Source organism: Crinia signifera, chromosome 2 (assembly GCF_055691185.1).
Source record: "Crinia signifera chromosome 2, ASM5569118v1, whole genome shotgun sequence".
NCBI lineage: Eukaryota > Metazoa > Chordata > Amphibia > Anura > Myobatrachidae > Crinia > Crinia signifera.
In genome coordinates this window covers 196,797,516-196,816,370 of record NC_139218.1, presented here as the reverse complement: position 1 = coordinate 196,816,370, position 18,855 = coordinate 196,797,516, and the positions used below count along the sequence as shown (strand labels likewise).

At 41.8% G+C, this 18,855-nt stretch overlaps 1 protein-coding gene across 1 annotated transcript in view; it reads right to left on the bottom strand.

Moving 5' to 3' along the window:
- Positions 1-1,248: 1,248 nt before the first annotated feature.
- The window catches only part of CSF3R (colony stimulating factor 3 receptor), a 98,414-nt gene continuing 80,807 nt past the window's right edge, over positions 1,249-18,855 (bottom strand). The window contains exons 12-16 of the mRNA XM_083173535.1: positions 13,577-13,723; positions 11,099-11,239; positions 10,895-10,988; positions 9,631-9,709; positions 1,249-7,446 (exon numbers count right to left, since the gene is read on the bottom strand). Of these exons, the coding sequence (XP_083029661.1) occupies positions 6,976-7,446; positions 9,631-9,709; positions 10,895-10,988; positions 11,099-11,239; positions 13,577-13,723 (932 nt within the window). The 3' untranslated portion in view covers positions 1,249-6,975. The remainder of the gene's footprint in view (positions 7,447-9,630; positions 9,710-10,894; positions 10,989-11,098; positions 11,240-13,576; positions 13,724-18,855) is intronic.

The window sequence follows — 18,855 nt, the reverse complement described above, 5'->3', positions numbered from 1 at the left end:
AACCCACAAAAAGGACCAATTTAGAAATCAATATCTAAGGGGTGCTGTCCAATCAATTCAATTTATTTTGCTAAACTTTCAGTCCTGTGCGATTGACCTTTCTGTTACTATTTCTCCCAATAATTATCAGCCCAGGGACAACTCCGGGCTTCATCTCTCCCTTTATTGGGGGGGGGGGGGGGGGTCCCCACTCCCCCATGTACCCTGTCCAGGGCTGACCAGCCAGAGTGTTCATGTGACGGCTGGGGGATCTTATGCAAATAGTGTCCCCCGGCTGTGGCATGACACCGCTGGCTGTTAGAGCCTGATGCTGGTTCCAAAATACCCCATTAATACCCCATTATTCCCCCCCCCCCTTATTTGGGAAACCAGGATGGCTCAGTGAGCCCAGGGCTGGTTACTTTTAGACACTTTTTTTGGGATAGAACCACTCAAAGATCTCACTGATCTGTGTAAGGTTCTTTCAAACTCGCCAGCCTAGAACTAAAATATATTTTTTGTTTTTGCAATTTTTGGTAATGTTTAGAATGCGATTTGAAAATTATCAATTTTGATGTTTTCTATGAGAAAACATCAGGATGCAATGTTTTTGGTCACGGCAAAACATGTGATGTTAACTGCAAATCGCATGCTACTCTACATTTGCGATTTTGGGGGGGGGGGGAAAGTGCAAATTTGCGAGTTTTTGACCAAATAATTGCACTTGTCTAAAAATCGCACCCTAATACCCCCCCCCCCCCCGTATTCTCCATAAAACAATTCCAAAGACTCACTGTTTGTAAATATATTTTATTGAAAGGATAGCAAGATGCAATACAGAACACTTTTCCTGGTGATGTTGTGTCGGCCGACACAATGAATTCGTTCAAAATAAGGTTGGACAAACACTTACTGGTTAAAAACAGCCATGGTTACAAATAAGAATTATAATATGTCTCTAAACAACCTAGGTTGAACTAGATGGACGCAAGTCTTTTTTCAGCCTTATTCTAGTTCACTCTTAGAGGCAAATTCCTTCTCAGATGGACAAAACCATGTGCACTGCAGGGGGGGCAGATGTAACAGGTGCAGAGAGAATTAGATTTGGGTGAGTTATTTTGTTTCTGTGCAGGGAAAATACTGACTGCTTTATATTTACATTGCAATATTGATCTCAATTTGAAGAAAAAACCCACCCAAATCTAACTCTCTCTGCACATGTTATATCTGCCCCACCTGCAGCGCACATGGTTTTGTCCATTTGAGAAGGAATTTGCCTCTAAGAGTAAACTAGAATAAGGCCCTATGTAACTATGTAACACAATGTTATAACAATGCACAAGAGTTGGACAGTAAGGTATAGGGTGGGCCAACCACACAGAAGTGAAATGATAGCACTAAAATAAGCTAAAATATTTAAGATTTGTGACCTAACACCCCAGTAAAGTGAGAACAAACATTAGGTAATACAAAAATAACCATGTCCCTCCCATATATCTCTCCCGCCTACATATATATGTTTCTGTATGCAGTATGCCCAGTTTTACAAGTAGTCCGACACTGCAGAGCATTCTGGTGCCTTTCACAGACTATAGTTTTCAAATAAATGGTATGGTTTAGAAGTTATATTTTATTTTTGTACAAGCACTAATTCTCAATATATTTATATAGATAAAAAAAAGAAATTCATATAAGTACAATATAACATACAATTGATTTCTCATCCGTAATAGAACATACACTTTTAGCAAGAAACTGAAAATACTTAGCTTATACTGTGGATACTGTAATTATTTAATATATAAGTTTAGTAAACATAAAAGCAGCAAAAGTTTAATACAAACAGAAGTTTTGCTGACAGTTAACAACTACTAATAGAAAAATATATAAGCTATATAATTGCATTGCAAACATAGGTGCTGATGCAGAGATGAACGTTAATCAACCTTAATTGCTCCCACATAAAGGCCTTTATTCAGCGGTATTTTGCTGCTTTGTGAGCCATGTAACGCTGCCCGCTGGGCGTGCGAATGCCTGCCCCCGCTAGTTGCCAATTTTCCCTGCAGGCCTGTGAATGGATGTTTTGAATAAACATCCATTCGCAGGCTTGCGTGTGTGGCCGAAATCATCCGATGAACAGTGATCAATGAATGATTTCTGAAGCGCTCACTAATCTGTCACTCCCTGGTGACCTAGATTAGCGGCACCCTGCTCCGAGAACAGGAGGGGCAGCTGACATCCGGTGATGTCATCCCCCAGAAGGCAGGCGGCCGCCCCCGTTCACATGGGGACACCCAGCGTTTTCCTGGGCTCACCCAGCGTTTTTGTGGGTATGCAAATGCCCAAAGCACGCCTAATGCATGCTGCATGCCCCCCTGCGAGCGCCACAGAGACTATGCAAGTCTCCGAAGGCTCCCGCAAGACCTACACAGCAATTATGCTCACGTGCAGGCATAAAACATTGGTTGCCGTTGCGAATCCGCAATGTAGCGACCAAACCAGAATAACCACCTAAGTGCACAGACCATTGCAGACCGCCCAATTTATATGCTTGGTTTCCTAGTTTTTTTTTACTAAGATGGGAGTTCTATTGAAGATGGGATGTTGCTATGGGAAACCAATCAGAATGTATTTCTTATTTATGTAGCACCTTCTGCGAATGCCCGCCACCCTATCTCCACCCCCCACCCCCCCACGCTAGTCACCAAAGCAACATCCCCTCTTCAATAGAACTCTCATCTTAGTAATAAACAACATAGTCACAACCTTTGGCTGGTTGCTGAAGATCCATTTATTCATGCTGTATGTCTGCAGGAATCTACCAGTTTCCAATCCTCTGAACTTGCCTATGTGAGAATACTCTACATACACACTTAGGGGTCAGTCATATTACCAGTAAATCCATCCATGAGTCTGGGGTGAGATTGGGCCACGAGTGGGGTGAATTTGAGTGCTGTTGCTGGAATTTGCACTCAGCAGCAATAACAGCTCACACCCTTAGTGGGTAGCTTCCATTCAACTCTGCATCAGCAGTTAAATATCATGAAAGTACAGTATAAAGTGCACAGCAGCATTATTTTGTTGTATTCACTAAATTACTTAAAAAAAAAAAGTATGTGTATGTAATATCAGATATACAAAAAAAATCTAAATCGATGAAGTTTGACAGATGGGAACCTTCACTTTCTTCAGATGGGAAGAAACAGAGTCAAGAATAAGTGCCGTGAAGAAGATTCCGATTGTCAAGCTTCATCGGCTTTGCATTTTTTGTATATGTACGGTCACAGTTTTTAAGAGTGATCCTTTTGCATCCCTTTCCCCCTGTTTGGCATCCTCTGTGGATCTGCTATTATCACCGTATCAGCTCTCTCAGAACCTGAGCGAGGTTAGAATACTCCGGTATTTTATATCCACCACTGATGCTTACAAACATTTGAATACTTAGTTATCAAGAGCAACCCAGCCACTGATAATGACTAGGCACTTTAACTTTCTCTCACCTCCTCCCCCAGCAGACTGAATCTAGTATTCATCATGATGGATGCTGCCTTGATTTTCTTTTCTTCTTATTTTGTTTATTCTTTAACACTGGTTTCCTTTACGAGACCACTATTGATCATCTGCAATCTCCATGTTAACCAAGTCTACAAATACCAGCAAAAATCTCACTTGTATTCACTTTCCACTTTTAATTGCACATACCACATTCTCTTACTTACTGTACTTCTACATTCTCCTAGCAGTCACATAACATAATCAAAACTTTGTAACTTTGATGATTACTTGAATATGTTTCCATATATTCTCAACCAGTGGCATCACAAGATGGGTGTGGGAGGGTCACCCTTGGAGGCTTTTCTGCAGTCATAGGAGATGTATCCTCAGGGGATTTCTGATAGGCCACTCCCTTTGGTTTCAACCCTTCCACAGCACTACCTCCATCACTGCCCAAGCTCTGTGCCTTAATATTTTAAGGACATGATTGATAACATCTGGCATTCTCTACAATAAGCAACAACTTGCCACATCCTTTGCCACCTTATATTCATTTCAGCAAAAGTGAAATGGGCCTGATTCACTAGTATAAGCGTACACATCCTTGCTTCCGAGGGGACTCGTTCGTTTGATCAGCATTAAGCCACTTTCTAAGCAGGTACTGAATCAGGCCCAATATGCTGGCTATTTGTGTTTGTTAATATCAGCATATCTTATTTGTGTTTTTTCCAATCGTAAGGCGCTGCAGAGTATGTTGGTGCTATATAAATAAATGTTATTAATTATATTTGTATATACAGTTTATCATACCTTATTACATTTTTATTCAATATACTTTGCAAACTTGTAAACAATGGTGACTGTTGTTATTGCAGTCACCCAGGAGGTTTAACGGTACTTATATGTTAGTTGGGCAACCACTATAGTTAGTACGCTCATACCCCCACTATCCATGTCGGCATGGAGTTGATTTTATATAGCGAGCGCCACACTACACTATACGAAGCATGGCGAGCATAAAATGAAGCAAATAGTTAGTGGGGGCCCAACTAACATATAGGTACCGGTTTAACCCATGACTAAGCATTGGAATAAAGCATCAGATAAAGTAGCCGCATTTACAGTTGGATATATTTGCACTTTCATTGCATCCAGGAAATGACGCGCAATCCTATCTGTCAGGCACAACTCCAACTACCATATTATGAACCATAAATCTGTTGTTTTACATTTTACTGAAATGTGATTCTTCTTTCCTGCTGCAGTGTATATGGATTTCAATCAAGTAATTTATTTATTATCTATTAACAGTTTCTTATATAGCGCATACATATTACGCAGCGCTTTACAGACAATATTTGAACATTCACAGCAGTCCCTGCCCCAGTGGAGCTTACAATCTATATTCCCTACCTCATATACACACAAACACAGATATTCTAGGGTTAATTTTGTTGGAGCCAATTAACCTACCAGTATATTTTTGGATTGTGTGAGGAAACTGGAATACCCGCAGGAAACCCACGCAAGTACGGGGAGAATATACAAACTCCGCACAGTTAGGGCCATGGTGGAAATCGAACCCATGACCTCAGTGCTGTGAGGCAGTAATGCTAACCATTACACCACCCGTACTGCTCTAAGTAATGCAAATACTTTGCAACTTAATTATCATCGTGACTATATTATATTAAGAATTGTCATTCTGCAAACAGCCTATCAGAAACTGCTAGCTAGTACTGCTGATAGTTATCATTATTGAATATATTTTCACAAGCCCACGTACACTTGCAAGAAATGTGCCCATTGAAAAGCATACATGCATATGTATCCATGTCTAAGGGGGATATTCAATCCCGGGTCACGACTGTCGGGCTGGCCCGGCAGCTGTAACCCTGTCCGGTTTTTGGCTGGTTTAATGAAGAATCAGCAGGCGGAATTCAGTGTCCTGCTGCCGAACACCAAAAAGGGGTCATGGCCACGAGATATGGATGTGGATCATCGAGCTGCAACCGGGAGCTCGACAATCCACGACCATTCTAGGCAGAACGGGCCCGACTGCTTCTAAAGTTGGGCCCGTTCTGCCGAGATCCCTGTTCAATGCTGTCAGGAAAGACAGCATTGAATATGGCCCCGCATTATTTCCTCCATGGGGAATAGTGGCGGGAGATTGAATACCCCCTTTAATAAGTCTGCTTTCAGTAAACATATACTGACTATACTCAGCCCACACCTATCAATCTCCCCACTTCATTCTCTCTGTATAAAGGGGAGCAATTCATTGATACACACAGACAAAAATATGTTATGCATCAAAAAATGAGTCCCAGTATAATCAAAAGTAGCAAGATTTTCTAAGGAGATCAATTTCAAAGTTTAGTGATTTGTGTTAGTTCCCTGCTTATACCATGAGAGGTCAAAAACTGTCAAACCTTATCTTGGCCTGTGACAACATTTTGCATAATCTTTGGGATTATGCAGCAGCCAGCATGAGCTATGCACTCATAAATATGGACCTGTCACAGTTTCACTCACTTTTCGTTAACCCTTTGAGTGTCATTTTTGTGAGAGGTGCAAAATATCCTCTACAAATGCCAGTGTCACTCACATTTGTTATATTAATTCAAATAAAAAATGTTGTGTAAACAAAGATAATATTTCCTATAGAAGGTAAACATTACAGGTCATTATGATGAATACAAATATTTGCATAGCGCCCCAGTCCTACATGGGGGAGAATCCGTATCAGTGAACATAATGTGCGCTGATACCCTTTCTCCCCCATATCACCCGGTCATACAGTACATCTGCCCCACTGTATGCTATCAAACCCAGGATAGCACTATGGTATGCTTCTAGCTAATGCTCCGTACACAGGGAGCAATATATTGCTCAGAAGTATATTGCTTAGTGTCCTGTTTTCATCAGTGACCAGAGATGGTCGCAGATAAAAAGGGGACTCTCTGCTGGGGGAAACAGCTGATCACAGAAGCATGCTCCTCTGACCAGCAACCACCCCAGAGCCCCGTACACACAGGGATATGACCGATTAGCGACCATATCCCCAGCGATATAGACTAAAATCACCCCATGTGTATGGGACTTTAGTGTGATGGAGTGCCAGCAAAATCTAAATTTGTATTTATTTTTCAGCACAATATAATCTGTATGTTTACATGGAATGTTGTAGCTTTATAAATAACACTGCAAGTGAATGAAAGAAAATCCAGTGTGGGCAAGGATAGCTATCAGAATTACCTTTAGGTAATTGCATGACTTAGCATAGCTCAGCACATACAATTCTGAGTGGTTTGATATGCATTTTTGTGACACTGCTGTACTACTAACACTACAACTTAAGCAATCCCTTGATGATCAGCTGATGCTTTCAACTTCTGTTCATTAAGGACTGATGCAATGCACATGTGCATTACAGTTATGGTGCGCACTTAGACATGTTTTGCAGTATTATAAGGAAAAGCCATTTGTCTTTGCAATTATTTAGTTGAGCAAACTTAATGCTTCTCCATTCTCCTGGATTTGCAAAGCCTGGAGAAAAGGGAAGTTCGTCAAGTTTTTCTCTTCCACCAAAAAAACACTGTCTTCCTGGTTGTTGCAGTGAAACCACAGGTTCTCATAATTCTGAGGGGTGGGAGACACATCATAGAGAAGAGGTTGTGTGGAGTCAGATCTCACATACATAAAAGCTGGCGGGCTTTGTTCACGGTAGCCTTCTATAATCACCTTGGCATACTGAACAGTGTCAACATTGATGTAAGACGTCCCCATATTTGTATCTTGCATGGAAGGTGTTTGTTTATTGCATGTAAGGAAATAATCTTGAAAGAAGTTTGAATTGCCTTTTGTTTCACTTTCTGCCGGTGGTTTCTTTCCTTGACCCTCCTCCAAAATCACGATATCACTTGTAGTGGTAAGAGCAACTTCCTCGCTGGTAAATATCATCCTAGGTTTCTGCAAAGAAACCATAATTCAGTATATTGCCATTTAAAATAAGGGGTGAAAACTTTTTCTAATTAGACCAACATTTTCTAAATTGATATATCTACAAACTCAGCACAGTACATGGAGGTGGTACTTAAGGGTGTAACTATTCAGTTTGCTTACAAGAAACAATGCCATCTTCACATGGCACTGAATTTCAGAGCATTGTTTCTTCCTATTGAAAGGAGGCTTGTGGGATCCCTCCGCCACCTCCATAGAGCAACCTATGGCTGTACACATCAGAGACCTCAGATTACACATGCACAGTCAGTTACTAAGTAAAGAAGAATCAATAGAGGATAATCTAGAGGAAGCGTCAGTCAGCACAATGGGGATACCTTGCTATTATTTGTTACTTCTGAACTGTCCTAAAGCTAGCAGTTCTGTGGGCCTGTCATGTTGTTCCATGAGTCAGTTATGCACCCCTTTGTCCATCTAAAGCAGAGTCACATTAAGGCAGTGCAGAAACCAGTGATATGCATGAATGTAGGGTCTGGGAGGGAACTGGAGGAGGGATTGGGATTTCTTAAGCACAACCCAAGTCAGTAAAAGGCATACATCCCTATGTACCCAAGTAACTTCAATCTATGAATCTGAACTGACAGAAAAAACCTTCCTGTGAATGCCCATGTAAGAACATGTAAGGGTGTACGCTTTATGTATCTTTATGTTTCAAAGTAAAGACTTCTATCAAGTGTATTATAGCCAAGCTGAAGCAACAATAATTTTCTCACATCCATTACAAATGGTATATTATTGGGTAACACCAGGGGCATAACTAGACCTGTCTGGGCCCCATAATAGTTTTGAAAGGGCCTACAGCACAAGGGGTTCAGGGTGACTGATGGTGGGTGCCACTGGGCTAGAGATGGGGGATGGTAGTTTAGATGAGGGAACTGGGTTGGGGAGGGTAGGTTAGATGGGGTGCACTAAGCTGGGGACAGGGGATGGTTGATTAGAGGGGGGGCAATAGTCTTGAGATGGGGGATGGTTGGTTAGATGAGGGGTACTGGACCGGGGACAGGGGATGGCAGCACTGACCTGGGGATTGCGGCCCAGGCACAATGCAGCTTCTCAGCTCTGGCTGCTGCTGCTTGAAGCTCCTCCATGATCAGTGCCAGTGCCGGAGGGGGGGGGGAGTCGCCAAGAAGCTCCGTGCAGGGTCTCATAAACAGTCCTAGCACCGAGGGAGGGAGAAGCCGCCCATGGCAGTTCCCCCTGCCTGGTCTCATGATCTGCGCTGGAGCCTGCATGCTGGTGACGGAGCAGGGTGATGTCTCCCACTCATATATTCCAGCATTAGGAAAGGAGTGGAGACCACAGCCTCTGCCGGAGGGGGCAAACTTTTAAAAAAGTATTCCGAAACTTGGCTCCTGATTGGCTTATGAGCTGCCAATCGCACAACTTGGGGGGGGGGGGGGGGGGTAGCATTGCCCTGCTGGTTCTTTGGGCCTGGTGCTGGTTGTCAAAATACAGGGGACCCATGGTCACATTGTCCTCCATATTTTGGGAACCAGGACCAGCCCTTGAGCCTGGTGCTGGTTTTAGAAATTATGGGGAACCCCTAAGTTTGATCCCAGAATAGGCTTATTCATAGCCATTTCAGCTTAGTATATTTCCCCCTACAGCTTATCAGGGCTAATTGGATATTAACTAGTAAGCCAATTAGCCACAATCAACAATTGTGGCTAATTGGATACTGCTCTTATTTGGAGACCATCAGTGAAAACACAATAGTAAGGAATAATACATGCCATTTCAATTGCAAACAAATTCACATCATAGAAAACTGTAGAAAGGATTTAGGTAGGCTGTTGTATTCAGTGATTGTCACATAGATGCAAGAAGATTTCTGTTATATAAAATAAGTCTGATGTGTTCTACAGTCTTTCTTTTAAGTGAGAAGAAAAACAGGACCTTCTGCCACAATGATTTTGGTTGTTTCTTTTAATAGCTGAATTGAGACAAAGCAAATAACGTGGGGGTGAGGTTTATTGTAACGATACTGATATATTGTATTTATTACCTGTCACAATGTGTATTACTTCCCATAAAGTTCTCTTATTTACTGAAATATTAATATCTGTTTCTGTTGGGCACATGCAATTCACTACCTAAATCTCTGGGTCAGCATTTACCACATACATTTATTACCTCTTCTATAAGGGAAGCCCATTGCACCATTTGGCTTTTGGCTGGGTCAGGTACAGAAGGCCAGAAACGATTCTTTAGTCTGTTGACAAATGAAAACATTTAATAAACAGTTTTTAGTCATAGGGCAGTTATATAGGGCGGGATGCACTAAAGGAAAAAAATGAGTATGCACTAAAATCCGCACGACCGGTTTCCACTGTGTGTGTGTGTGTGTGTGTGTGTGTGTGTGTGTGTGGGGGGGGGGGGGGGTTATGGGCTCCTAGAAGCCTATGGGCTCCATAGAAACCTATGGGCATTCCAAACTGCCCCGCATGACCCACACTGCCCTGCGCCGCCCCCCTCATCTCATCTGATGTCCGGGCAGCCTCCTGTTGTGCTGCCCAGACCAGTGACTTCCTCCTCCTGCAGTCCCTGCAGCCATCTGAGCAGGGGGCTGCTGGGAAGATGAGGAGGGGGAGAGCACCTGGGACCCCCCCCCCTGCTGCTTCGCAAAGGGCAGATCTTATCGCAAGAGCTGCCCTTTGCGATGCTAATTGCATATGTTAGAGCATATGCGATGAGTATCACTACGGTTGCCACTGGAGGGGGGCAGTAACGGGATAGTGCATCCTGCCCATAGAGAGATAGGAGGGTTATATGGAGCAGTTATATGGAGAGATACAAGGTGTAATATTGAGCAGTTATATGGAGAGATAGGATAAGTCATATATAGAGCAGTTATATGGAGAGATAGGAGGCATTATATGGAGCAGTTATATGGAGAGATAGGAGGCATTATATAGAGCAGTTATATGGAGAGATAGGAGGGTTATATGGAGCAGTTATATGGAGAGACAGGATAAGTCATATAGAGCAGTTATATGGAGGAATAGAAGTCATAGAGCAGTTATATGGAGAGATATAGATGGAGAGATAGGATGTATTATGTGAAGCGATTATATGGAGGAATAGTAGGTGTCACATAGAGCAGTTATACAGTATGGAGAGATAGAAGCCACAGAGCAGGTAAATGGAGATATGGTAGGCATTATATGGAGCACTTATATCTAGAGATCGCAGAAGTCATAGAGCAGTTATATATATAGAGAGAGAAGCCATAGAGCAGATATATGGAGCGATAGGAGGCTACATGGAGCAATTATATGAATGTTTGTGGCAAAATTGAAAGAAAGGAATGGTACGGTATACCTGTCCAGGGCAACGCCACATTTATAGTATTACTACTGTGATTTGGGGGCCCTGCTATAGAAATTGCTGGATTTACCTTTTATGTTTCATGATGCAGATCACACACACAACAATGATCATCAGGGAGCATAGCAGGAAGGAAACCAGGAGTATCAGATTCAGGTCTTCATCTAGATAATATAGAATTCTTGTTGAAACTATGTGAATATGGCAGTCTCTCTACTTGTTTGACTACTTACATGCCCTGATCTAATTCCTCTGTCGACAACATGTTGCTTACCTACACTGTTGGTGTGAATCATTAGAGCCGTCCCATTAGCAGAGCCTCCAGCAGTTGAGCTGCTAAGAAACACTTGATATGTAGTTGAAGGGAGCAGATTTTTCATCTCAAATTTTGTTGATGATCCATCAACAGAAGAAGCTAATAAAGAGACAACAATCATTTATGTCAGACAATTCTTTTTTTTTTTGTCTTAATATGTGATCATGATATTTTACACTTTATCAACATTTTTACATTAAGGTGGTCTGAGTACAAGGCATAAGAACAAATCCTTATTTAGAACTGATCTTACAGTATACTAAATATTTTGGATAAATGTAATTGTGCAGACCACTTGCAGAGTTGCCAAGACAAAAATGATTTGCCACTGACAGCAATCTAAAAAGTACTCTAGGGCATAGACAAATCTAAGGGGTGGTCCGGGGGTGCACCGGACCACCCATTAGACCACCAGCACAAAGCAGAAGAAAGCAGGTCTGCCGCTTTTTTCATTTTTCATGCTTGACCGTGGTCCAGCAGTCAATCAGGAGTGGCATTGGTGGCTGATGGACCGCAAGCTCCTATTGGCTTGCGGTCCAGTGGGAGAGTTGAAAATAATGGTGGATGGGCCTGCTTTGACTATACAGCCGGGCAGCGCACCACTCTCTCTGCCTGGCTGTTGGGAGTGGGCCGCGGCAGCATTTCACCCTTCCCTTGGCAACGAGCAATATCAGTCCCTCTTGGCAACGAGCCTACAATCAGAAAGCATACTCCAATACTGTACACTTTTGATGCACCAGAGAGTCGCTTTATACTCTCCAGTATGTAGTCATTAGGTCGACATTAACAAATGTTGACAATCTTAATCTAAAAATGTATATCTCTCAGCATTTAGAAGTCTTGCAGCGTGTGGTCTTTTGATAAAGCGGCTTTGGTTTTGCATAATGCGGCATTCACAAGGCCACGCCTTCCTTTTTGTCTGTGAGCTGCTGCCCATTCCCACTCCATGCCCACTGCCTGACAGGGGGGACTCTCAACTGCCCCCACACACATACACATCACAGGACACTTACGGTCAAGGGTGAGCTGTGGGACAGTTCCAAAAAACCAGGACTGTCCCACGAAAATAGGGACAGTTGCTCAAATCTGGGCTTGAAAAGATCTCTGTACTTCCTAATGCCAGTCTGGCCCCCTAAACCCATGACATCATGGCGACAGGCCTAGGAGGCAGATTGTCAGTTCTACAAAGTAGAGGTTGCTCCTGGAAGCTCCACAGGCTTCATTATACCTGCCCTGAGTGCCAAAAGATCCATTCCAGTCAACCAGCAAGCCACATGAAGCTGCCGTGGGGCAGAATGCCCTGCTCCCTATGTGATAACACTGCTCGCACACCTCTAGTTATGTGCCTGCCCAGCGCTATTTTTCACCAGGAACCAGCAGGAACTCTGCTCTAAACCTCTTATTAAATATGACATCATCAGGAACTAAGGGCACCATTCAGATCTGCTCATTAGACTACAGAATGTATATTCTCTGCCTAGCAAGCAGGTAAATGCCACCCCGCCGATTGCACGCCTCCCGCTACCCGAATCTCCACATTAGGCTGCAAGCACATCCACTCGCATGCGCCTGCACTGAGGAAACATTATATGATGGTTGCTTACCAGCAAAGAATTTTTCCTCTGTTCGTTATGAGTATAAGTATGCCAGGACTTGCATGTCATTTAGACACTTTCCACCAAATTTGGGCCAGGCACTCCCCCGCATCGCAGCAGGCAGGGGCACTCCTGTGTTTGCCAGGGTCTTCCCAGCTTTTCTATGGCCACCGATTTTGAAATGCTGGGCGCACCACAGTGGGTGGCCTCTGCCTGCCACTGAGGCAGCGAGTATCTGATGGAAGTGCTCGCTGCAGGGATGAATTCGGACCTAAATAGGCCCCTAAGTGACTGAACCTGTTCTGGGCCAAAAATTTATTTTACAGAAAATATATTTGTTTTAAAGTTCTTTTTGAGTGTCTTTTTTTCTAAATAATATATATTTGGGCCTCCCAAACCCAAGTTCACAGTATTCAACATGGCAGTAGGTGACAGTGAGAGGCAGGAGGAGGCAAAATGTGACAGTGAAAAACAGTGGGTGACAGGAGGAGGGTGACATGGGCAGCAGTGAGTCCTCAGGGACCCTGGGTCACTGCACCTGCTGCACCAATGGTAATTCCATCACTGCATACAACATTACATGTATGTTTATATGTGTTAACTGGCCCCCCTCAGCATGCAATGTGTGGTGGGCAGCCGCCAACGCTGATTACATCTTATTTCGGGGACTTGCTTATCAGATTCATTAAATAATTGGGTCACACTGTGTGCCAGCAGAAAAATACTTCAAGTAAGAGAGCAGAGTCATTTGTGTATTACAATTGCAATGCCAGTTTATTAGACAAGTGCTCATATTTTTTTTTTTTGTATTGTTTACATAAAGGCATGAGCTAACACTTACAGTATTCTCTTCCAAGGGTATCAGTCCAGAAAATGGTGTATCTAGTAACAAACCCATTGCATTCCTCCAAGGGAATTGGCTTCCAGTGCACCTCTGCCTTTGATTTGCTAACTGCTGCTAATTTTAGTTTTGGAGAAAAATTTGGTGCTGTGGAGACAGAGTTTAAAGTAATATAGCATATATAAATACCCATTTCTTTCAAGGCCGCTGTAAAATTTGTAAAAAAATAAACATTAAAATATCTTAACCTTAATAGTTAATTACAGAAAACATTGTATTATTCTGTTAAACTGGTTTCTATTTTAATCACAGTAGTAGATAGGGACCCATGTTCCGTCAAACTAAAAGTGACAGGTACCACGCCCACACCACACCCACAAACACTCCCCTTTCACTCCCATTTTCACTCCCCATTATACGCCCACTTTTAATAGTTTTTTAAATAAATAAGCTTGCAAAGTTATAAACTGTGTTTAAACATTGAAATTTATTCCAAAGTTAACCCTTTGAAGAAGCATTAGTAAATATGCCCAGTGAAATTATGCGTTAGAGTTGCTTGATTTTAATAAGACTACAATATAGGAATATTGTTTATTTGTTTCAAGCTTGATATAAGCCTCCACGCTTGCAATCTGCTATGGCTGCGAACAAAAGATCCACGATGTTACGAAGTACGGATAACCGAAAAAAACGGATGAAGAGTGCGTATTACACGGTATTAAACCCGGGCAGTTATAGCGGCGTTGAAAAGTTTTATGCGTCGAATAAAGATGCTTTTAAACTAAAGGATATTAAAGAATGGCTACAAAATCAAGATACATATACATTACATAAGCCGGCCAGGAAAAACTATAAAAGGAACATGATCTGCGTATCGGATATAAATCAACAATGGCAATGCGACTTGGTGTCACTCATAGATCTTGCAAAGTACAACGATGGTTTTAAGTACATACTAACCATTATTGATATTTTCAGTAAGAGAGCATGGGCTGAAAGCCTAGCGGCTAAGAACGCTACATCGGTCGCTAGTGCTTTTGAAAAAATATTCCAGCAGGGTTGCATGCCAAAGAAGCTACAAACCGATCGCGGTAAAGAGTTTTTAAACAAAACCCTAAAAAAAGTCTTAGAAAAATATGATATACATAATTTTACGACAAATAACGACGTAAAGGCAGCTGTCATAGAACGATTCAATAGAACTTTAAAAACACGAATGTGGCGCTATTTCACGGCGATGAACACTCACAGATATATAGATGTTTTACAAGACTTCATAAGCAGCTATAATAACACTTACCATAGAACGATTAAGTGTACGCCGTGTGAAGTAAATCCCTCTAACGCTTTGAGAATTTTCAAGACGATGTACGGCAAATACTTTAATGCTGGCAAACATTAGCCGCGTTTAGCGGTCGGTGAACACGTACGCATCTCCAAATATAAGGATATATTCCAGAAAGGTTACGAACAGAATTTTTCTGAGGAAATATTTGTCATACAGAGTGTGAACACTAAAGGTCTTAAACCGCTTTACACGTTGGAGGATCTCTACGGTGAGACTATATCAGGCAGTTTTTACCCCGAAGAGGTTCAAAGCATACCAAAAAATTATAACAGGATTTATAAAGTGGAAACGATTTAAAAAAATAAGACGGTCAGAGGTCGGAAATACGCGTTAGTCAAATGGCGCGGATATCCCACAAAATTTAATAGTTGGGTCGACGCGACGGAGATAAAAGACATATAATCAAAGAGGAAGATGGATGACAAATCGTTCTACATATTGCTGCCGAGTAATGCTTCAGCCGCGACATTTCCGCAAAATAAGATTTCTAACTATACGACAAAGTTGGCTAAGCCGATAGACTTAAACGGTGAATGGGAAGTTGCGCTTACAGAAATACAATATCCACACACCTGGAATACAATCGATGTATGCGATTGTGTGTTGAAAGTAACAAGATGGGATAGTTCGAATGATGCTGTGATACGGGTTTGTGTGAAACCAGGTTTTTATGAAACTATCGAAGCGCTAATTGATGTATTTAATGCTGAAATTGACCGTCATAAACCGGATGGTGGATTAAAACTATGGTACGACCCGCTTGAACGTGCTGTATCCATCGACAATAAGATGATGTACCATATCACAGCCACCCCTAAGCTGACAAGAATACTGGGTTTACAACCAAAAACTAATTCTTTAAAACCGTGCGCAGACATCAACGGCGGACAATATACACTATACGTGTACACAGACATTATCGAGCACCAGAGGGTCGGTGACAGTTAGGTACCGCTGCTGCGGACTGTTGTAATAAAGGGTCGTAACAACGAGATGGTCACTATACGGTACGAGAAGCCCGATTACGTACCGTTGTGCAAAGCGCATTTTGACACCATATCCATAGAGATAAAGAACGACCAGAATGAGAACATCTCATTTAAGTTTGGGAAAGCGATCGTGAAACTACACTTTAGACGTTGCAAAAAAGATATTTATTAACTAAACAGAATGGTCGTTCTTTATCTCTATGGATATGGTGTCAAAATGCGCTTTGCACAACGGTACGTAATCGGGCTTCTCGTACTGTATAGTGACCATCTCGTTGTTACGACCCTTTATTACAACAGTCCGCAGCAGCGGTACATAACTGTCACCGACCCTCTGGTGCTCGATAATGTCTGTGTACACGTATAGTGTATATTGTCCGCCGTTGATGTCTGCGCACGGTTTTAAAGAATTAGTTTTTGGTTGTAAACCCAGTATTCTTGTCAGCTTAGGGGTGGCTGTGATATGGTACATCATCTTATTGTCGATGGATACGGCACGTTCAAGCGGGTCGTACCATAGTTTTAATCCACCATCCGGTTTATGACGGTCAATTTCAGCATTAAATACATCAATTAGCGCTTCGATAGTTTCATAAAAACCTGGTTTCACACACACCCGTATCACAGCATCGTTCGAACTATCCCATCTTGTTATTTTCAACACACAATCGCGTACATCGATTGTATTCCAGGTGTGTGGATATTGTATTTCTGTAAGCGCAACTTCCCATTCACTGTTTAAGTCTATCGGCTTAGCCAACTTTGTCGTATAGTTAGAAATCTTATTTTGCGGAAATGTCGCGGCTGAAGCATTACTCGGCAGCAATATGTAGAACGATTTGTCATCCATCTTCCTCTTTGATTATATGTCTTTTATCTCCGTCGCGTCGACTCAACTATTAAATTTTGTGGGATATCCGCACCATTTGACTAACGCGTATTTCCGACCTCTGACCGTCTTATTTTTTAAAATCGTTTCCACTTTATAAATCCTGTTATAATTTTTTGGTATGCTTTGAACCTCTTCGGGGTAAAAACTGCCTGATATAGTCTCACCGTAGAGATCCTCCAACGTGTAAAGCGGTTTAAGACCTTTAGTGTTCACACTCTGTATGACAAATATTTCCTCAGAAAAATTCTGTTCGTAACCTTTCTGGAATATATCCTTATATTTGGAGATGCGTACGTGTTCACCGACCGCTAAACGTGGCTAATGTTTGCCAGCATTAAAGTATTTGCCGTACATCGTCTTGAAAATTCTCAAAGCGTTAGAGGGATTTACTTCACACGGCGTACACTTAATCGTTCTATGGTAAGTGTTATTATAGCTGCTTATGAAGTCTTGTAAAACATCTATATATCTGTAAGTGTTCATAGCCGTGAAATAGCGCCACATTCGTGTTTTTAAAGTTCTATTGAATCGTTCTATGACAGCTGCCTTTACGTCGTTATTTGTCGTAAAATGATGTATATCATATTTTTCTAAGACTTTTTTTAGGGTTTTGTTTAAAAACTCTTTACCGCGATCGGTTTGTAGCTTCTTTGGCATGCAACCCTGCTGGAATATTTTTTCAAAAGCATTAGCGACCGATGTAGCGTTCTTAGCTGCTAGGCTTTCAGCCCATGCTCTCTTACTGAAAATATCAATAATGGTTAGTATGTACTTAAAACCATCGTTGTACTTTGCAAGATCTATGAGTGACACCAAGTCGCATTGCCATTGTTGATTTATATCCGATACGCAGATCATGTTCCTTTTATAGTTTTTCCTGGCCGGCTTATGTAATGTATATGTATCTTGATTTTGTAGCCATTCTTTAATATCCTTTAGTTTAAAAGCATCTTTATTCGACGCATAAAACTTTTCAACGCCACTATAACTGCCCGGGTTTAATACCGTGTAATACGAACTCTTCATCCGTTTTTTTCGGTTATCTGTACTTCGTAACATCGTGGATCTTTTGTTCGCAGCCATAGCAGATTGCAAGCGTGGAGGCTTATATCAAGCTTGAAACAAATAAACAATATTCCTATATTGTAGTCTTATTAAAATCAAGCAACTCTAACGTATAATTTCACTGGGCATATTTACTAATGCTTCTTCAAAGGGTTAACTTTGGAATAAATTTCAATGTTTAAACACAGTTTATAACTTTGCAAGCTTATTTATATAAAAAACTATTAAAAGTGGGCGTATAATGGGGAGTGAAAATGGGAGTGAAAGGGGAGTGTTTGTGGGTGTGGTGTGGGTGTGTTTGTGGGTGTGGGCGTGGTACCTGTCACTTTTAGTTTGACGGAACATGGGTCCCTATCTACTCACAGTAAATACAGTTGCACAGTGCAGTATGGCACCTATGCTGTACAGTAGATATGTTGATACATTCTAAATGTTTGGCTAGTTGAGAATGGATAAAGGGCCTTATTCTTGTTCACTCTTTCTGACAAAATCCTTCTTAGATGGACAAAACCATCTGTACTGCAGGTGGGGAAGATGTTACTTGTGAAGAGAGAATTAGATTTGGGTGGGGTTTTACTTCAAGTGAGATCTATATTGCAGTGTAAAAATAAAGCAGTCAGTATTTACCCTGCACAGAAACAAAATAACTCACCCAAATCTAATTCTCTCTGCACATTTTACATCTGCCCCCCTGAAGTGCACATGGTTTGTCAGAAAGAGTGAACTAGAATAAGGCCCAAAGTGTCTGATGACGTGGACGTAATGTCCATGTTGTACTCCACTGCGCATATGTATCAATTGCACTGCGCATGTGCCAAGATAGTCTTGTGACTGCGTTCACAGTGAGTATTTATTTACAAAGTGAGAGACCTACAGGGAGCTTTTGAAGAAGGTAAATCGGGGAGTACTAGCAAAAATGCAGACAAGTCATATCTTGCAACTTCGATCACATATGCAGTTACAATGGCCCTGGACAGGGGCATAA